Source organism: Pistacia vera, unplaced genomic scaffold (genome assembly GCF_008641045.1).
Source record: "Pistacia vera cultivar Batoury unplaced genomic scaffold, PisVer_v2 Contig566, whole genome shotgun sequence".
Taxonomy (NCBI): Eukaryota; Viridiplantae; Streptophyta; class Magnoliopsida; order Sapindales; family Anacardiaceae; genus Pistacia; species Pistacia vera.
Window position 1 is genome coordinate 1,071,992 of NW_022196408.1, and position 17,226 is coordinate 1,089,217.

At 37.5% G+C, this 17,226-nt stretch overlaps 4 protein-coding genes across 4 annotated transcripts; 3 read left to right on the forward strand and 1 right to left on the reverse strand.

Moving 5' to 3' along the window:
- Positions 1–1,378: 1,378 nt before the first annotated feature.
- On the forward strand, positions 1,379–3,795 carry LOC116108568 (sugar transport protein 14). Its single transcript, XM_031394808.1, has 4 exons — positions 1,379–1,664; positions 2,005–2,327; positions 2,415–3,044; positions 3,149–3,795. Exons 1-4 carry the CDS (start codon positions 1,523–1,525, stop codon positions 3,599–3,601), a joined length of 1,548 nt encoding a protein of 515 aa, XP_031250668.1. The 5' UTR covers positions 1,379–1,522; the 3' UTR covers positions 3,602–3,795.
- Positions 3,796–3,981: 186 nt separating this feature from the next.
- LOC116108560 (CRS2-associated factor 1, chloroplastic) lies at positions 3,982–6,749 on the reverse strand. Its single transcript, XM_031394799.1, has 5 exons — positions 5,869–6,749; positions 5,676–5,803; positions 5,352–5,577; positions 5,131–5,258; positions 3,982–5,042 (listed from the first exon to the last, which is right to left on the reverse strand). The coding sequence occupies exons 1-5, from the start codon at positions 6,686–6,688 to the stop codon at positions 4,035–4,037; spliced, it is 2,310 nt and encodes a 769-aa protein (XP_031250659.1). The 5' UTR covers positions 6,689–6,749; the 3' UTR covers positions 3,982–4,034.
- Positions 6,750–6,945: 196 nt separating this feature from the next.
- LOC116108581 (probable glycosyltransferase At5g03795) lies at positions 6,946–10,328 on the forward strand. Its single transcript, XM_031394824.1, has 5 exons — positions 6,946–7,040; positions 7,290–8,149; positions 8,233–8,363; positions 8,798–9,146; positions 9,422–10,328. The coding sequence occupies exons 2-5, from the start codon at positions 7,358–7,360 to the stop codon at positions 10,088–10,090; spliced, it is 1,941 nt and encodes a 646-aa protein (XP_031250684.1). The 5' UTR covers positions 6,946–7,040; positions 7,290–7,357; the 3' UTR covers positions 10,091–10,328.
- A 1,519-nt stretch (positions 10,329–11,847) lies between these two features.
- LOC116108545 (probable glycosyltransferase At5g03795) lies at positions 11,848–16,344 on the forward strand. The gene is made up of 5 exons (XM_031394783.1): positions 11,848–12,041; positions 12,450–13,406; positions 13,493–13,623; positions 14,714–15,062; positions 15,428–16,344. Exons 2-5 carry the CDS (start codon positions 12,531–12,533, stop codon positions 16,094–16,096), a joined length of 2,025 nt encoding a protein of 674 aa, XP_031250643.1. The 5' UTR covers positions 11,848–12,041; positions 12,450–12,530; the 3' UTR covers positions 16,097–16,344.
- Positions 16,345–17,226: the final 882 nt, after the last annotated feature.

Sequence of the window (17,226 nt, forward strand, 5' to 3'; positions counted from 1 at the left end):
TAAACCTTTTGGGTATCAACTTATCGTTATCGCAAACTATGGGTAGCTACATGTCGTTCGGCCAAAATTATATGATAGGCATCATTAATGTTTTTTCTTTCAAGAATTATACAAGTACAATCATTGTATTATGTCTTATTTCCATCACACACATCCCACTACCTATTATCATTAAATGTGTTATTAAAACGTTCTTATGTACAATTTGGTTGAAAATGACTGGATCAGATGTTTTGGGATTATAATTGGATTATTTTAATTTAAGTGAAATCATAATTAGCTCATACATCAAGTTTTCTTCATCATTTGTGTTTGCTTGTGTTACAATAAAGGTACAGAGAAATTGAAGATACTATTTTTTAATATAATTTAATAACTTTTGGCCGATTACATAACCACAAGAAACTAATGTAAGTTTTTACTTTGGTCACTAAGATTTGAAGTATATTTCATTTATCTCCAATATTATGGGATATAAATAGTTATAGTCAATAATGTGAGATTTTTTAATAAAAAATCTATAATACCTATAATGTCTTATTTTCATGCTATTAGCAAAAATAAAATATACGTATATATGATACCAAAATTCATCAAAGCAAAAACTTGAGTGAACAACACAAAAACTTTAAAACATCCAAATTTTTAATTTTTTTTTATTATAATTTTATCGTGTATAACATGTGACTAAGACAACAAGATTTCATTGAAAAAATCTTACCTAAGTGGATAAAACTGTTTATATCCTATGATATTGAAGATAAATACAAAAATAGATCATAGCCGGATATTTATATATTTTTCAATGTCAATAAACAATGACACATATTTCTCCAAACTTAGAGATAAGAGTTAATTTCTCCGCAATACTAGACTAGTCAAACGAAAACTTCGGTCACTCTCAAACTCCAAACTTAGAGATAAGAGTTAAAGTACATTGTTTGAACTGTACTATAAATAATACGGAGAGAATTAGGTAAAATTATACAAGGTTTTCATAGGGAAGAGAATCTGTTATGAAATTAAAGATGAATATTAAATATTTGATGACCTTATAATTTTAATATATACACAGAGATTATAAGATGATATAATAAATAATGTAATTAATAATAAGATATTTTAGAATATGATTAATTAGGAAAAATACTTCTTATTATACCTATATTTATAATAATTATGAGAAAATTATATCACGTCTCCCTCTGAAAACTATATCACGTCTCCCTCTGAAAACTATATATTATATTTAATGTAATAAAAGATGACGTAAAAAGAAGAAAAAAAACACACTCAAAGTCAACTTGTTTGAATAGTATTATGAATAGCAAGTTGGAAATAAAGAAATTACATACAGATATTGAGATAAGGGTTTTGAAATTTAATATAAGACTTGGTCGTCTCTCTTTTCAGTGCTTTTCTCTGCACAGACTTCTGTTCATCTCTGTTGCCTTGTTTAGTATATATATATATATGAAACACTCTCTTCCCTAGCCAAGCACATAAACAGAAGAAGAAACTAATGGCTGGAGGAGGATTTTCAGATGCGGGCACCCTTAAGAGGGCTCATCTTTATGAGTACAAGACCACTCCTTATTTCGTAGTTGCTTGCATTGTTGCAGCCTCTGGAGGGTCTCTATTTGGGTATGATCTTGGTGTTTCTGGTGAGTTTCCCGATCTGTTCATTTCCTTTATAATTATGTTCAAGATCTCTTGGCAAATTAAATTTAGTGGGTGTTTTTGAAGTACCTGACTGATAAACCTGTATTATGTGTTTCTGATGTTGAGTTGTGAATATTTTTTTATAATATTGTTCACAATAATGAACTTTTTTAATATTGTTATCGTCTTCATCGTCAAATTGCCATTAGAGTTTTTGAGGATAATTTCAATTCAATTATGCTTCTGAAAGTTGAAAGTCCAAAATGGACGGCGTGCAGTCTCAACCATTGACCATTCATTTTAATTATTAAATTAATAAAATTTTGTTTTGGTTTGAATAAGGGGGAGTGACTTCCATGGATGATTTCTTGAAGGTGTTCTTCCCAAAAGTGTACCGAAGAAAGCAAGAACATTTGCAAGAGACAGATTATTGTAAATACGATGACCAGATTCTGACACTGTTTACATCTTCATTATACTTTGCGGGTCTTATCTCAACGTTTGGAGCGTCGCATGTGACCAGAAACAAAGGTAGGAAAGCTAGCATTCTGGTTGGAGCAGTGAACTTCTTTTTAGGAGCAATATTGAATGCATTTGCAGTCAACATCTGGATGCTCATCGTAGGACGAATCTTACTCGGTGTAGGCATTGGATTTGGCAATCAAGTAAGACCATTCAAACAAATTTTAAATTTCATCTTCTGAATTTAATTTAATGACCTCCTAACTCTTTAATTAATGTTAATGGTACAGGCAGTTCCGTTGTATCTTTCAGAAATTTCACCAGCAAAAATCCGAGGAACAGTTAACCAACTGTTTCAATTAACAACATGTTTAGGGATCCTAGTAGCAAACTTAATAAATTATGGTACTAATAAAATTCATCCATGGGGTTGGAGATTATCCCTTGGTTTAGCCACAGTACCAGCAGCGATAATGTTTTTTGGCGGTCTTTGCCTCCCCGAGACTCCTAACAGCCTTGTAGAACAAGGCAAACTAGAAGAAGGGAAGAAGGTGTTGGAGAAAATCAGAGGTACCCCCAACATTGATGCTGAATTCGCTGATCTTATTGACGCCAGCAATGCAGCACAAGCAGTAAAGCACCCCTTCAGGAATCTCCTTCAACGTAAGAATCGTCCCCAATTGATAATAGGGGCCTTGGCAATTCCAGCTTTCCAACAGTTAACAGGCATGAATTCAATACTCTTCTATGCTCCGGTCATATTTCAGAGTTTGGGTTTTGGTTCAGGGGCATCTCTCTATTCATCCATCATAACAGGTGTAGCTCTTGTTGTTGCTGCGCTTATTTCCATGTTTTTTGTGGATAAATTTGGCAGAAGAGCTTTCTTTATAGAAGCTGGAATTGAAATGATTTGCTACATGGTAATCGTCCTCAACATATATAAATATATATATATTTTTTTTTTCATGTTTTGTTTACTATTGGTAGCCCGTATACTTACTTGAATGTTGGATGTGTGAGCCAGATAATTGTGGCCATAGTTTTGGCTCTGGAGTTTGGAGAAGGAAAGGCCCTCCCTAAAGCAGTAGGCGCCATCCTTGTAGTGGTCATCTGCTTATTTGTTGTGGCCTATGGTAGGTCTTGGGGTCCTCTGGGTTGGTTAGTTCCAAGTGAGATCTTTCCTTTGGAGACAAGATCAGCTGGTCAAAGTATGGTGGTCTGTGTAAATCTCCTCTTCACAGCTTTAATAGCACAATGTTTCCTCGCGTCACTTTGTCATCTCAGATATGGAATTTTCTTGCTGTTTGGTGGCCTGGTTTTCATCATGACCTGCTTCATTTACTTCCTATTGCCTGAAACTAAGCAAGTTCCAATAGAGGAAATTTATCTTCTATGGCAAAGCCATTGGTACTGGAAGAACATAGTAGGAGAAGCAGAGGACCCACTTGAGTTGAAGGAAAGGAAACTTGAAGCGTAGTTAGGGACGCAAGTCTTTAATTACCCAGGAATAATATAGTTCAGTTTTATATTACCTACTTATTACTTTGGCTGAGGGAAACTAGATTGAATATAAGGGCCGTAAGTTTAGAATATCTAGTGTTAAGATTTGTTACCTATAATCTGTATTTAAATGCAATATTTTAATAAAGGCTTTAAGAATTGTCATTTTAATTGGTAAGAAAGCTTCAAAATACCTGGCTTTGTGGATGGACCTTCACCTTTTTAACATCTAATCATCATGCCATGCCTTGGGATTGAGAATGCAAACCTACTACCATGCCTAGCCGAAGAGAACGCTAAAAGCAAAGCAATACATAAAATGGAGATTCTAGGTATAAAAACCAGAATCAGATAAAATTAACAAAAAAATCATCTTATTGCAATACATCTCAGAAAAGGACTAGTGCTTATTATGCTAATAGTTTAGCAAGGTCATCTATTCCCAGGCTTCCCTGTGGTGCTACATGTAGACAATGTTCATCTGTATTTTCTAGTCTATTACGAGTCTGCCTCGCATTTCTTCTTTTCTCAGCAAAAGATGCTACTTCTCTTTTCACTTCCAAATCCCCAGTTTCTTTCTTCTCATTCTTCTCGTTCTTTTGAGTTGCTTTCTTCCTTGACCTATGCATAAAAACAGGCCCAGGCGGAGCTGATTTGGCAAAGGCGACTGACTTTTCATATATACTGTCTGCATCCAATGTTCTATCATCTAAAACTAAAGCACTTCCACTCTCAACAGCTTCCTTCATTAGAAGTAAAACGCTCTCCATACTAGGGCTACAGAACCTTGCTGGCCCATTGTCATCTTGAGAGACGTCTGAAAGATTCTGTAATTCGTTACGATTTAAAGAACCAGCAAAGAAAGACTCAGAGTGGTTTCCAGTGCTCTCACCACCTCCTAGCACAGTCTCTGATCCCATTGATGTAGGTGCTGGCTCTTCATTAACAAAGCCTTTATTATTCAATATGGCCTCATTATCAAAACCAGAACTATCCAAATTGGTCACACTACCGTAGACATTCCTTGGGGCATTGATCTCATCATCCAAGAACCCTGTGTTAGTGTTATCAAATGTAGTTTCATTAGCTGCCATCACAGTTGAAACTGAGGCAGAAGCTGAGCGTGATTCACCATCATCTACAGGGGACATATCCTCATGTGGCTCAGCATGCACATCTTCGGAACCCACAGAGGACATGATTGTATCCGATGTTACAGGCCTGGCATCCTTAACTGAGAGCAAATGAGCATCTGATGTTGCTAATTCATTACCTTCTAAAGTTGATGCAACAGAAATTGCATCAACTTCTTCAAATGTCTTATTTTCTGGTTTTGGGAGAGAGGACTTCCAGTCCCTTCCTCTCCACATGAGTATGTGCTCACGTTCAAATGAGATTAGAACACATGGGACAAGATCCTGGGATTAAAAAATTAGAGGAATTATTATCTCTATTTAAAAAAAAAAAAAGATTTCAGAAAAAAGGAAAAAGAAGAAGTCATGTTACCTTAAGTTTGGCACCAATTTTCCGGTAGTCGCTCCCATTCATTCCTTGACAATTAATACGGACCAATTCACACTCTTCAAATGCCTCTTTAACATTTTTCACTAGGTCACAGTACACACCATTCTTCCCTGCAATACATGCAAACATGAATTAGTGAGTTTGCTAAGGTAAAACTGATTCTAGCTTCACTTTACACATAAACTTCAGCGATAGTCATCTACCTAGCTTGCATATTGGTATCAGAGTCCTTCCCTTTTTGCGCATTTCGGAAGCTTCTTCCAGTGTTAGACCCTCTGGAGCCCTCTCAATCAACCTCGGATATACAGGAGTGGCAGGCTTCCACAGCATAAGAGGAAAACGCGGACGAGCCCTGTAGTTATAGTTTCTGCCTCTAAAAAGGTATAACACCCCTCCTCGTCTATAAATTATCTTCCCTCCTGTTCTTTCCTGCCAAATCATGAAAGATGGACACAGCTTACTAATCAAACAACAATATCCAAGAACCCCAAAATTACCATATTCTTTAAGCAACAAGATGAACAAACCTCTAATTGCTGGCACACATTGTCCATGTCGACTGTACAGACTCCTTTGCACTTAATCTTGCACACTCTCCTCCGTTTCCAATGAGAATGAATATTATCCAACATGTTATGTGTCAAACCATCTCTACCTGCAAACATTATTGTAAGCTTTGTCTTCAACAACAGAATCTAAAACAAAATAACAATGAATTACCAATATTCAACTGCCGGTTTGACTTGATGCACGAGTGAACTAGCTCCTCAACTTCCTCCTTGGTTAAGGGCTCCCCCAAAATTTCCTCCCTCGATGACACGTACCTGGGTCCGCTTCCGGGCAAATAGGGACCCGGCTTCTGCACCGGTTTCACTCCCTTCTTATTAGGTGGCGGCAATTCAAACGAGTCAAACTCCTTCAACTTTTTCTTACTCGCGGGCAATGGGGCCCGCCCAGTCCACGGCCGTGACATCGTGGTGGGCCCAAACGGCGCGTACGGTTCGCGCAATTTTAGTGGCTTCACCTTTGGTGTCTCCGTGTAGCTGTATTTGAACTCAAATGGCGCTCCATCGATTACGTAAGAGATGCCGTCTTCGCCCACAGTTACGTTGGCTTTTGGATTGGCCGCTTTCTCTCGGGACAAGTCGGTGATTTTGGGCTTTGTCAAGATTTTGCGAAATGCGGGATGGTCGTCGGGATTGGCGGGTTTGGAGTACTTGGACTTTTTACCGGGAATAGAGGGCCGTGAAGGAGAGGAGGGCGTGCCTGTGGACTTGTAAACAATGACGTTTGCAACGTTAGAGTCATAGTCGTTAATTTGGGCAATTTTAGAGGCGGAGTCGAAGCGGCGGTGGCGCCGGATATCGTCTTCGATTTCTTGTTGAGCGCGTTGGCGTTGGTTGAATTTCTCTGCGTGGGCGTTGTTCCACCGCGAAAACCGGACCTCAGTGGGCGGGCGTTGATTTGACGGGTTAGGGTTCGGGGTCGGGCTTGGAGGTGGAGCGAAGATTGGGAACGGGATGGTCAGTTTGAGCGCCATAACTGACAAGTAAACATCAACCCAAAATAAAAAATAAAAAATCTATCGACCCAAGCATGTTCCTGTATGTGGAAAGTGGAAACACAAAATAAAGCTAAAACCGAGTGTTTGACTTGATGGATGAAGCGAGCAAACGACATCGTTTCAACGGTCAGTGGCTGGAACGTAAATATTGTAGAAGAAGAGAGGCAATTAATAACTTATTCTTCTTCAAGTTTTTTAAAGAGAATTGACCAAGTTGAGACTTTCACTGGAGACTGGAGACTGGAGAGTGAACTGAACTTCGTTGCCGACAAATAGTGACTCACAACTTATGATGCTTCTGAGGTCTGACCATGGATAGCATCCACAGGTAATTCATATGCTTATATACGTTATATACTCAGAAAAGACAAAAAAAATTCCTTTCAATGGCTTAGATTTTCTGTTGGTTCTAATAAAGAGAGAATGTTCCTCACTTTTTTCTAGTTTTGATCTTAAAGTAGCAGCTACTTATATCTTTCTGCTTTCTAGTAGCTTCACAGTAATCTTTCTGCTTTTCAGTAGTTTCATGATATTATTGATTCTTCTGGTCCTTTATTTTAATTAATATTTATTTCAGGACACAGTATTCCATATTGGGGTTGGAGAGATAGTGTGATTGGATGAATATTTCAGTTTATTTTTGCTATGGATATTTTTTTGCTATTTCAGAGGTTATGTCATGTTGGAATCAGGAGATTGCTGTTGATCATTGGTATATTAGTTCCTGTTGTAGTTGTTTATCAGTGTTTTGCAATTTCATATAGCAAAAATTTGCCCCTATTGCTAGCATCTGATAAGGGTTTAGTAGCAATGACGGTTGGCAATGCGACCATTATAGACGATTCTAAACCGACTACTATTTTTGTGGCTATGCCTAATGATAAAGAAAGTAAAGTAATGGCTACAGATTATAATTTGGGATTAGATGGTGGGAATTTCTTTGATAATTCTTTCCATAAGAATGAGGATGGAGATTCACAGGAGGGTGTAACTGATGTCAAAAGTTTGAATGTGGGATATGTAATGGACACAGCTACAAGTTCCACTGAAATGAAGTCTATAGAAAGCCAAATTGGACATATAGAGAAGGATGAAAAAATAGAACATGGTAATGTGATAGATCATGATCAGAAATCAACAACTGGTTTAACATTGGGAGAAGATCAGAAAAGACCTGGTATTACTTCAGTTGTATCAACACAACTTTCTTCAATGGAAGTAAAAAACTTGGCTAACTTTTCTTCAGTTGGCAATGTCAAACAAGTTATTGAAACTCTACCCATGAAGACTGAACTACCTCAAGTTGTATCAATCATCCCAAACAATAATCTTACCGCTGCTGATATTTCCATATTGAAGAGGTTGAATAAGCACTCAACATCAATATCCCAGATGAACTCATTATTGCTTCAGAGTCATGTTTCTTCTCACTCTGGGGTAAGATTTAACTTAGAGGTTTCATTTCGAGTAATGGAGAATAGGCTATGATTTCTGAGTAACAGGTACTTTGTTGGTAATAGAGGCCCCGGTGGTCTTCTGTGCATGATCGTGAACTTCTATTGGCGAAACGAGAGATCGAGAATGCTCCTGTTTTAAGGAATACTCCAGGACTTTATGCATCTGTTTTTCGAAATGCTTCCATATTTAAAAGGTACACCTGTTTAATTGTCCAGTATCATCACATGTTTTAATTGCACAGGTTTTAGATTACTTGCAAGCTCATTGAGATAAACTTTTTCTGCAATATGATCGCAATATAACTATTAGTCAAAGTAATGGCATCAGGATTCAATATTATGTAGTTCAGCTAAACCAGGGCAAAAAATTCATGATTCTCTTTAAACTCCCCAGAAATACTCACAACTTCTGGGCAGGGGAATAACATTTTATGCTTATCTGATTAATTTTAGTTTGAATGTCATTTCAGGTACTTAGAAGTTTTATTTGTTTCATATTGTTACATAGCATTCTGGATATGTCTTATAGACTTCATGTCTAGAATTTTGACAGTTGGCCCCCTTTTTTTCTGGATAGTCGTCTCTCACAATGACAAAGCTGAAGCTTCTGTGTTCATGTCATGTGCAGGAGTTATGAATTGATGGAACGCATTCTCAAAGTTTATATCTATAGAGAAGGAGAGAAACCCATATTCCATCAGCCACGGATGAGAGGAATATATGCATCAGAAGGATGGTTCATGAAACTAATAGAAGCAAACAACCATTTCGTTGTGAGGGATCCCAGGAAAGCTCACCTATTTTACTTACCCTTCAGTGCTCAGATGTTAAGGGCTGCACTGTTTGAACGAAATTTCAAGAGTCAGACTGACCTACAGAATCATCTGAAAAACTATGTGGAGTTAATCGCTGGGAAATATCGATTCTGGAACAGAACTGGAGGAGCAGATCATTTTCTTGTTGCTTGTCACGATTGGGTATGTTATCCATGCATTTTTATATATGAATCTCATGAATTATAATTATTCAAGTGTAAGCATCTAGGAATATTGTTGTTAGAATGCTTTTTTATTTTTGTAATTTATGAATTTTAAGACACTTACCAAGTTGTTGGAATAGACTGTTGCCCTAAGGTTCTGGTAATGACTAATGATGCCAGTGGTCTGAAGATCTGGAGTGCTAGTGAGATTAAGTGAACATCATCATATTAATCTTAGAGCTTTATGAATTAATTTGACACATGGCATTCCAGGCGGCCCGACTCACGAGGCAGCACATGAAGAATGTTGTCAGAGCTCTTTGCAATGCCAATGTTGCTCTAGGCTTCAAGATAGGGATGGATACTACGCTACCAGTTACATATATACGTTCCGTAGAGGCTCCTTTTAAAGAACTTGGAGGTAATCCTCCTTTAGAAAGCTCTATTCTAGCATTCTTCGCAGGAGGCATGCATGGCTATCTGCGACCTATCTTACTGAAGTTCTGGGAGAATAAAGAAGCTGACATGAAAGTCTTTGGTCCAATGCCTCGAGATGTTGAAGGCAAAAGAATTTACCGGGAACACATGAAAAACAGCAAGTATTGCATATGTGCCAGGGGCTATGAAGTCCATACACCTCGAGTGGTTGAAGCCATATTTTATGAGTGTGTCCCAGTGATCATATCTGATAACTATGTGCCTCCTTTCTTTGAGGTACTGGACTGGGAACTATTCTCTGTGTTTGTCCAAGAGAAAGATATCCCAAATTTGAGAAACATTCTGCTCTCAATCAGAGAAGAGAGGTATCTGGTAATGCAGGCAAGAGTAAAGGCAGTGCAAAAGCATTTCCTTTGGCACAAAAAGCCTGAGAAGTATGACTTATTTCATATGATCCTTCACTCAATTTGGTACAATAGAGTGTTCAATGTAAAGACCAAGTGATGGTGAACTTGGTCTCAATTGTTGCCTTTTGGAACTGGTGAAGCAGTAGCCGAACAATTCTCAGTGACTCGGAGGAAAATCATTTATAGTATGAAATAACCAAGAAGAAAGGAAAATGGAGAGAACTCAAACCATGCAGATACAACGTTGTCATGCCAGATTGTCCGGCTGATAAGAGTTTGTTGAAGTGCAGGAACCGGTGTGCCTCTGATGGTTGCTGTTGCTACTACTGTAGTTGCCAGATTTAAAATGTTAATTGTCCTTGATCCAAGAGGGACTGACTTGGGTAAACCTGGAAACAATACAGGGTTATTCAAGTTAAGTCTAAAAGATTTGGTCGAATAGCCAAGTAAGGAAGGAATGTTCAAATGGCAAGTTGGATGACCGTGGATCTAGCATTTGTAACTAATTTTTCAAAAAAATTTTCTCCATGGTCCATTGAGACTATAAAATATAAATGGAGGGCAATTAGTGTATTTTGTATCCAAATCTTATTCACATACAATAGTTTTCTCCGATTGTTCTAATTTCTCTAACCTCTATATGTGTTTTCTCTCGATCCGAATATTCATCTTCCACCGGTTAATACTCTAAAGAATACTCATTGAAGGTTTACGGGATCATCAATTTTTACATTCATTTTAATCTCTCTTTATTTACAGGTCAAGTGGACATAAAATGTGCAGTTGCAAGGGAATTCAATTTGCCAAGCTTTTCATTGTATATAAGTCGATCATATATGCTGTCGCAGTTCAACTGTTTCTTGTTGGAGCTTAAGCTTTTCTTGATACTGAAAATGTTTTGGCTGATGCAAAAGCTTTGTCAACATGGGTGGTCAGAACTTAAGAAGGTTGTACAAATGCTCAGATGCGGCCATGTCGCATGATGACGTGGGTGATATACTCCTGCTAGTGTAGTAGGTGTATGCCAGATTGGTGAACGGTTGGAAACGATCCACGTGTCCAATCCCTACACGAGTCGAGGAAATCACTCGGGCATGTGAGCAATGGGACGCAAAGATGGATTTGCACAGCATCTACTCCACTCGCAAATTTAGTAATGATTACCTTGGTTCATCCCACTATAAATAAAGTACTTCTCTCCCATTTGTGGGATTAGCTAATTTCACTACAGAAAAGCTTACTCTCTCTCTCTCTCTCTCTCTTGTATTCTCCAAACTATAACTCAGCTCGCTGAGCGCAACCTAACTTTACTCATTAATACAATATCAATGGACGTAAGATTTGTTTGTGAGTATCCGAACCACTTTAAACATTATTCTTCTTTCTTTATTCAACTAAATACTTCCATAATCACGTATAACTTCTGAGCCCGCTTAACATTTCTCACGTATGAATAATTGATGTCAAAATCAAGCATAACATTTTTAAATCAATCTTTCTTTCTATCTCAGTCATATGGTCTAACAAATAATTATGCGACGCTGTTATCATCAAGAAGAAAGATAAAACGCTTCGTTTTGGAAACAAAACTTGTGGCCGTCTAAAGCGAGATAGCCGTTAGCCTTTCCCCAGCCTCGAACTATAACAAGTAGTCACAGGCTCACAGCTTCCACCTTCAGTGAAACTGGAGAAGCGAAGTGTAATGATGACCCACCGAGCTTATTTTAAAATATTCAAAAATTGAATATTCTCTTTAAATCTTTGGCTTTTTCCAATCAATAATGACACTTGCAACTTGCAAGTTGCATTTAATAAATTAATAATCTTCACCACCAAATTAAAGAAACAAAACACACTGTTCTCCAATTGTTAATCACAGTAGGTAATCTTACTAAAGTACCGACTCTTTCATCCAATCAAGAGACCAAGAAAAAGAAAAAGAAAAAGAAAAATTCTAATTACTACAGTATTATGATTATTGTAAACTTTTGTATATGCATGCATATTGTTCACACTCACTCAACTTCCTATGCCGACAAGTTACTGAGGTTAGGGTTTCTCTGTCATGTCTCTGCTTTTCTTTTCTAATTTCTAGTAGGACTAAACACGATGATCCTTTTTAAAACATTATTTCTGGGTTCTGTTTGGTTGCTCAGTAGAGAATTTAGAGAATGGTTTGACATCAAATTTTTGTATTTCACTTCTTTCCGTGGTGCATAGTTTACTTATTTTTTGAATTTTGAATTTTTTTATATAAATGTATTAATGATTGAGATGGCTTGTTTAGTGACCAAGTTTAAGATAATTTGCTGATACTTCTCTCCCATCAATCTATTTTGAATGTTTCTGAATTGTCCATGATGCCTGTAGTCTTCTGGTGTTCGAATTAAAGATTTTTTAAGTTGATTATGATTTTCCTTTGTTCACTGAATATTAGTTTCTGGGTGGTAATGCAGGTTTGAGAAATGGGTGAGTTATCTTCCCATGCTGAATGAGTAAGATAAGGATTTGTTTTGTCAGTAGATCCATTTCTAGTTATGGAGTCACTATCTCAATTTGTGAAACTATTTCATGTTCAAACTCGAAGATGGCTTTTTGTGGTGGGGCTGTTAGCTGTTACTCATCTATTATTTCAGTCCCTGTTGCTTCCATATGGGAAAGCTCTTCAGTCTCTGTTGCCTGATGCTGAGCTTCCAATACATGATGAAAGTAGCCAGCCTACTTTGAAAACTTTGACAAAATCTGCAATGGTTCGCAACCCTCTTACAGTCAATGCTTCAGACGAGACTAATGATTCTGTGTTCAGAGAGTTTGTGGAAGATGGTGACAATTATAATCTTGATAGAGAAATTGGGCATGATAGTGGGCTAAAAGGAATAGTCAGAGACTTAAATGATGGTTTTGTATTTGAGGGGAATGGCCAGGATAGTTCTATTGAACTTGTTACTGATAGAGAAGTGGATGATGAGGATGTTGAAGATCTTATTGGTAGTTCTGCACTGGATAGTGCTAAGAATAGAGAAAATAGTTCAATACTGGAATTAGCCAGTGAAGCCAGACATGGTCTCCCACTAGAGCAGATTGTGAAGCTAAACAGGGAAGTTTCAACAGCAAATACTCAAGAGCAACATACAAGTCAGACGGCTAAAAATTTGGAAGGTCCTAAAACTGTCTCAACTACATTAACTCCATTTGAAAACATCACTTTTTTGATAACAAAGGTGTCAAATGCAAGTTCTTTTGTTAGTTCTGTTGTTCCGCCGAGTAATCCTGTGACTTCAAAAAATGTTTCTGCATTGACTGGTTCTCCTGGGAAGAAGAAGATGAGGTGTCTATTGCCACCAAAAACAGTAACATCAGTAAATGAGATGGACCATATACTGATGCAGCGTCGTCGGTCTTCGCGAGCAATGGTATAAATTTTATTGGAAATATTCGGGTCTATTACTTAATGCCTTGGTTAATAGACAACCTTAAATTTTTTTATGTTTGATTGTAGAGACCACGATGGTCCTCCATACGTGACCAGGAAGTTTTGGCTGCAAGGGCGGAGATTGAGAAGGCTCCTATTGCAGTGAATGATCGAGAACTTTATGCTCCCCTCTTTCGTAATGTTTCCAGGTTTAAAAGGTAAGCCTATAGGTTATGCTTTGCTCTTGAAATCTTAATTGACATTGTGGACGCTACGTAGACACTTTTTCTTAACATATAAATATATATATTTACTGGACAAAGATTTTCTTTGTCCTTACTTTTATCTGCTTGCCCTTGGTTTTGGAACCTGCTCTAACCCATGGGTGATACAAGATGAATTTAGTCCACCTTTAAGATGCATAAATAGAATTGAGGAAAACACAAAAGAGAAACAGAACACCCTTTACTAGCAGTAATCACCATGTGTGCCCCTATAGTTGTGCTCTTTTAATTTTCCTCGCTGTATTCAGTTAATGGAATTTTCCTATTTTAGTTATGGGAGGCAGAACATTCTGCATGAATGAATTGCAGCATTCTAGTGAAACTTCTAGCATTTTCTGTTGCAACTCCATTTAGTCCCAGTGTCACATTTAGATACTTGTTTACTTAATGTTCTTAATATGGTTTAAGTATAGGGGCTGTATAAAGCTACCATGTGATTGCTCTTTAAAGTATTGTCAATGAGGAATGCTTTCCAGGAGCAGAAGGTGTCTAACTATGTACTCTGTCAAAAGTTTGTGACCAACTCATTTGTCTTAAAAAAGTTTAAAGGGCATTATTGCATCTGAAAGTATGTTCTACAGTATGAGTTTGAATTTTTGGTATGGTATGGCTGTTTCTTCTCCATATTAATCATCTTAAATCTGGGTGGCAGCTTGATTGATTTAGCTCAACTCGATTTCTCCAGTGGGCTTGCTTGGCCCATAACTTGAATTAAAGCACAGTAAATCTGCTCTTGCCAGTAACTTATTATCTAGTATTGTGGTATGGACTATGGAGTCCTATCCTTTAGGGATAAACAAAATCATCAATGTTCATTTTTTGTTCAGTCTGATTGTGTACAAGCAAAAGAGGTTTAACTCATGTCAAGCTAAGATTAATAAGTTCCTCTCAATTGCTCGTTTAATTAGAAGAAAAATAAATTTTTCTAGATCTAAATTTCAGCACTCTTAATATTGAAAAAGTCTGCTGTGATTCCCTTCTCGAGGAAGAGTTCCAGTATCAAACTTCCACTCTGCATTTTCAGGAGCTATGAACTCATGGATCGCACACTCAAAGTCTATGTCTATAGGGATGGGAACAAACCCATCTTTCATCAACCTATACTCAAAGGATTATATGCTTCGGAGGGATGGTTTATGAAATTGATGGAGGGAAACAAACATTTTGTTGTGAAGGACCCACAAAAGGCTCACCTGTTTTATATGCCATTTAGTTCAAGGATGCTGGAGTACACCCTTTATGTTCGCAACTCTCACAACCGGACAAACCTACGCCAATACTTGAAGGATTACAGTGAAAAAATAGCAGCAAAATATCCTTACTGGAATAGAACTGGTGGAGCAGATCATTTACTTGTTGCCTGCCATGATTGGGTATGCTATACTTACGTCATTTTTGTCTTTCTATTAAATATTATGGGACATATCACTATGTCAAATTAACGGGAAGGGATTATACTATAGCATAAGTTTGATTACTTGACAATAACCTATTGAGTTCAAGTTTAACTGACTTCTTTCCCATTGGCCATGCCACATTGATTTGAGGTTCTCTGGTCATTTCAGTGAAAATGTGGGTGAGGAATAATAATCTGATATTTTGAATTTTGTTCTATCAGAAGACTTGAGTCACCACTTTTTATGTTGCATGACACCGTTGTATTGACAAAGTTTACTAACTTTTTTGTGTACACATTCACACCTCTATGTGTAATATTTGATGTATTGAGCTCGTATAGGCTCCATATGAAACGAGACACCACATGGAACATTGCATCAAAGCACTTTGCAATGCAGATGTCACAGCAGGCTTTAAGATAGGAAGGGATGTGTCTCTTCCAGAAACATATGTCCGCGCAGCAAGAAACCCTCTTAGAGATCTTGGGGGAAAACCACCTTCACGCCGGCGCAATCTTGCCTTCTATGCTGGTAATATGCATGGATATTTACGTCCAATATTACTGAAACACTGGAAAGACAAAGACCCAGACATGAAGATCTTTGGTCCAATGCCTCCTGGAGTTGCTAGCAAAATGAATTACATTCAACACATGAAGAGCAGCAAGTACTGTATATGCCCTAAGGGTTATGAGGTCAACAGCCCTCGCGTAGTTGAGGCCATCTTTTATGAGTGTGTACCTGTAATAGTATCAGACAATTTTGTGCCACCATTTTTTGAGGTCTTGGACTGGGGAGCGTTCTCAGTTATAATAGCAGAGAGTGAAATTCCCAACTTGAAAAATATTTTGCTTTCAATATCAAAAGAGAAGTATCTTCAGATGCAACTGGCGGTGAGGAAGGTTCAGCGACATTTCCTCTGGCATGCTAAGCCTGAGAAGTATGATCTCTTCCACATGACCCTTCATTCAATTTGGTACAATAGAGTCTATCAGATAAAACCTAGATAACAAGGTTAAATTCTCAAGAAAGTGGAAAAGATGAGATATAGAAAGCAATTCTGGTTGGAGCCTTATAATATTTCTTCCTACAAGCTACAGAAAGCTTCTGGTTGAATTTAGAATGAGCATGTACTCGTATATGTAGTTAAAACTTTTTCAAAGACTACCAATGTAAATGTATGCTGTTATGCCATTTTCCTTTTATAAATGTATTTGTTAAAAGAACAAAATTTTCTTCCATTGAGTAACACAACCAAAGGTAGTCATGTTCTTTCATTTCCTTTTCATTATAAAACTCATGGTTTTTCTCAGTAGGTCGCTGGCTTCTGAGTTATGATTCACCAGGAAACAACGTAAAGCGAACAGGTTTTGTATTGGCATTAATTGTTTGGCTTCTTGTGGTTCCGGAGGATCCAGCATCCAGGTACAGAAGAACCAGGAAACGAAGAGTTTTTCCCCCTTTTCTGGTCTGACTCTTTGGTTTCACGAATGCTGATTTTAAGAATGAGTGATTACTCTTTCTCCGATGGTTTTAAGAATGAATAATTGTCCTTCTCCAATCCTTAACTGTCCGATCTGAGAGTGGACAACTACCTATCATAATTCTTATGGTTACAAGCTTTGATATTTAAGTCGTCAATTGTTAGCTATAACTTCACGCTGTAACTCGAGTCTTCTTACACGTAACTACAAATTTGAAAATCTGATTGCTTTATTTCAATTTTCAGGGAGACTCTTCAACGACATTTGTCCATTCTAACCAACGCAACACATCCCAACACGACACACGTCGCCCATAAGCAGCAAAAACCTATCCACTTAAAACACTCCTTTTCCTTCTTCCTTCACGTGCCCCCTTCCATGCTTTTCTTGCCTCTTACGCTTACTCACACTCACTCATATCTTCATTTCTGTCACCTATCTACCACACACATTCACTTCTTTTATGGATCAATATTCAATTTTCCGCTTTCGTAGTTGTGATTTTTCATATTTAATTGGTGTTGAAAGTTGATCCGAATTTATTGACACCCCTTTTCAATAAAATCTTGAATTTATTTTATTTATATATAAAGAAATGGCTTGCTTCTATTTAAATTTCGGTGGAAGGGAATCATGGTCAAGGTAGGCCAGACAAA

What these genes read in the sequence shown, in the direction of transcription:
- LOC116108568 (XM_031394808.1), top strand. Translation starts at nt 1,523, where the DNA reads ATGGCTGGAGGAGGATTTTCAGATGCGGGCACCCTTAAGAGGGCTCAT. An exon ending in GTATGATCTTGGTGTTTCTG is followed by an intron (nt 1,665 to 2,004) that starts GTGAGTTTCCCG and finishes GGTTTGAATAAG; the next exon opens with GGGGAGTGACTTCCATGGAT. An exon ending in TTGAAATGATTTGCTACATG is followed by an intron (nt 3,045 to 3,148) that starts GTAATCGTCCTC and finishes TGTGTGAGCCAG; the next exon opens with ATAATTGTGGCCATAGTTTT.
- LOC116108545 (XM_031394783.1), top strand. Translation starts at nt 12,531, where the DNA reads ATGGAGTCACTATCTCAATTTGTGAAACTATTTCATGTTCAAACTCGA. An exon ending in GTCGGTCTTCGCGAGCAATG is followed by an intron (nt 13,407 to 13,492) that starts GTATAAATTTTA and finishes GTTTGATTGTAG; the next exon opens with AGACCACGATGGTCCTCCAT. An exon ending in AATGTTTCCAGGTTTAAAAG is followed by an intron (nt 13,624 to 14,713) that starts GTAAGCCTATAG and finishes CTGCATTTTCAG; the next exon opens with GAGCTATGAACTCATGGATC.
- LOC116108581 (XM_031394824.1), top strand. Translation starts at nt 7,358, where the DNA reads ATGGATATTTTTTTGCTATTTCAGAGGTTATGTCATGTTGGAATCAGG. An exon ending in ATGTTTCTTCTCACTCTGGG is followed by an intron (nt 8,150 to 8,232) that starts GTAAGATTTAAC and finishes TGTTGGTAATAG; the next exon opens with AGGCCCCGGTGGTCTTCTGT. An exon ending in TTGTTGCTTGTCACGATTGG is followed by an intron (nt 9,147 to 9,421) that starts GTATGTTATCCA and finishes ATGGCATTCCAG; the next exon opens with GCGGCCCGACTCACGAGGCA.
- LOC116108560 (XM_031394799.1), bottom strand. Translation starts at nt 6,688, where the DNA reads ATGGCGCTCAAACTGACCATCCCGTTCCCAATCTTCGCTCCACCTCCA. An exon ending in AAACCGGCAGTTGAATATTG is followed by an intron (nt 5,804 to 5,868) that starts GTAATTCATTGT and finishes TAATGTTTGCAG; the next exon opens with GTAGAGATGGTTTGACACAT. An exon ending in AAATTGGTGCCAAACTTAAG is followed by an intron (nt 5,043 to 5,130) that starts GTAACATGACTT and finishes TTTTAATCCCAG; the next exon opens with GATCTTGTCCCATGTGTTCT.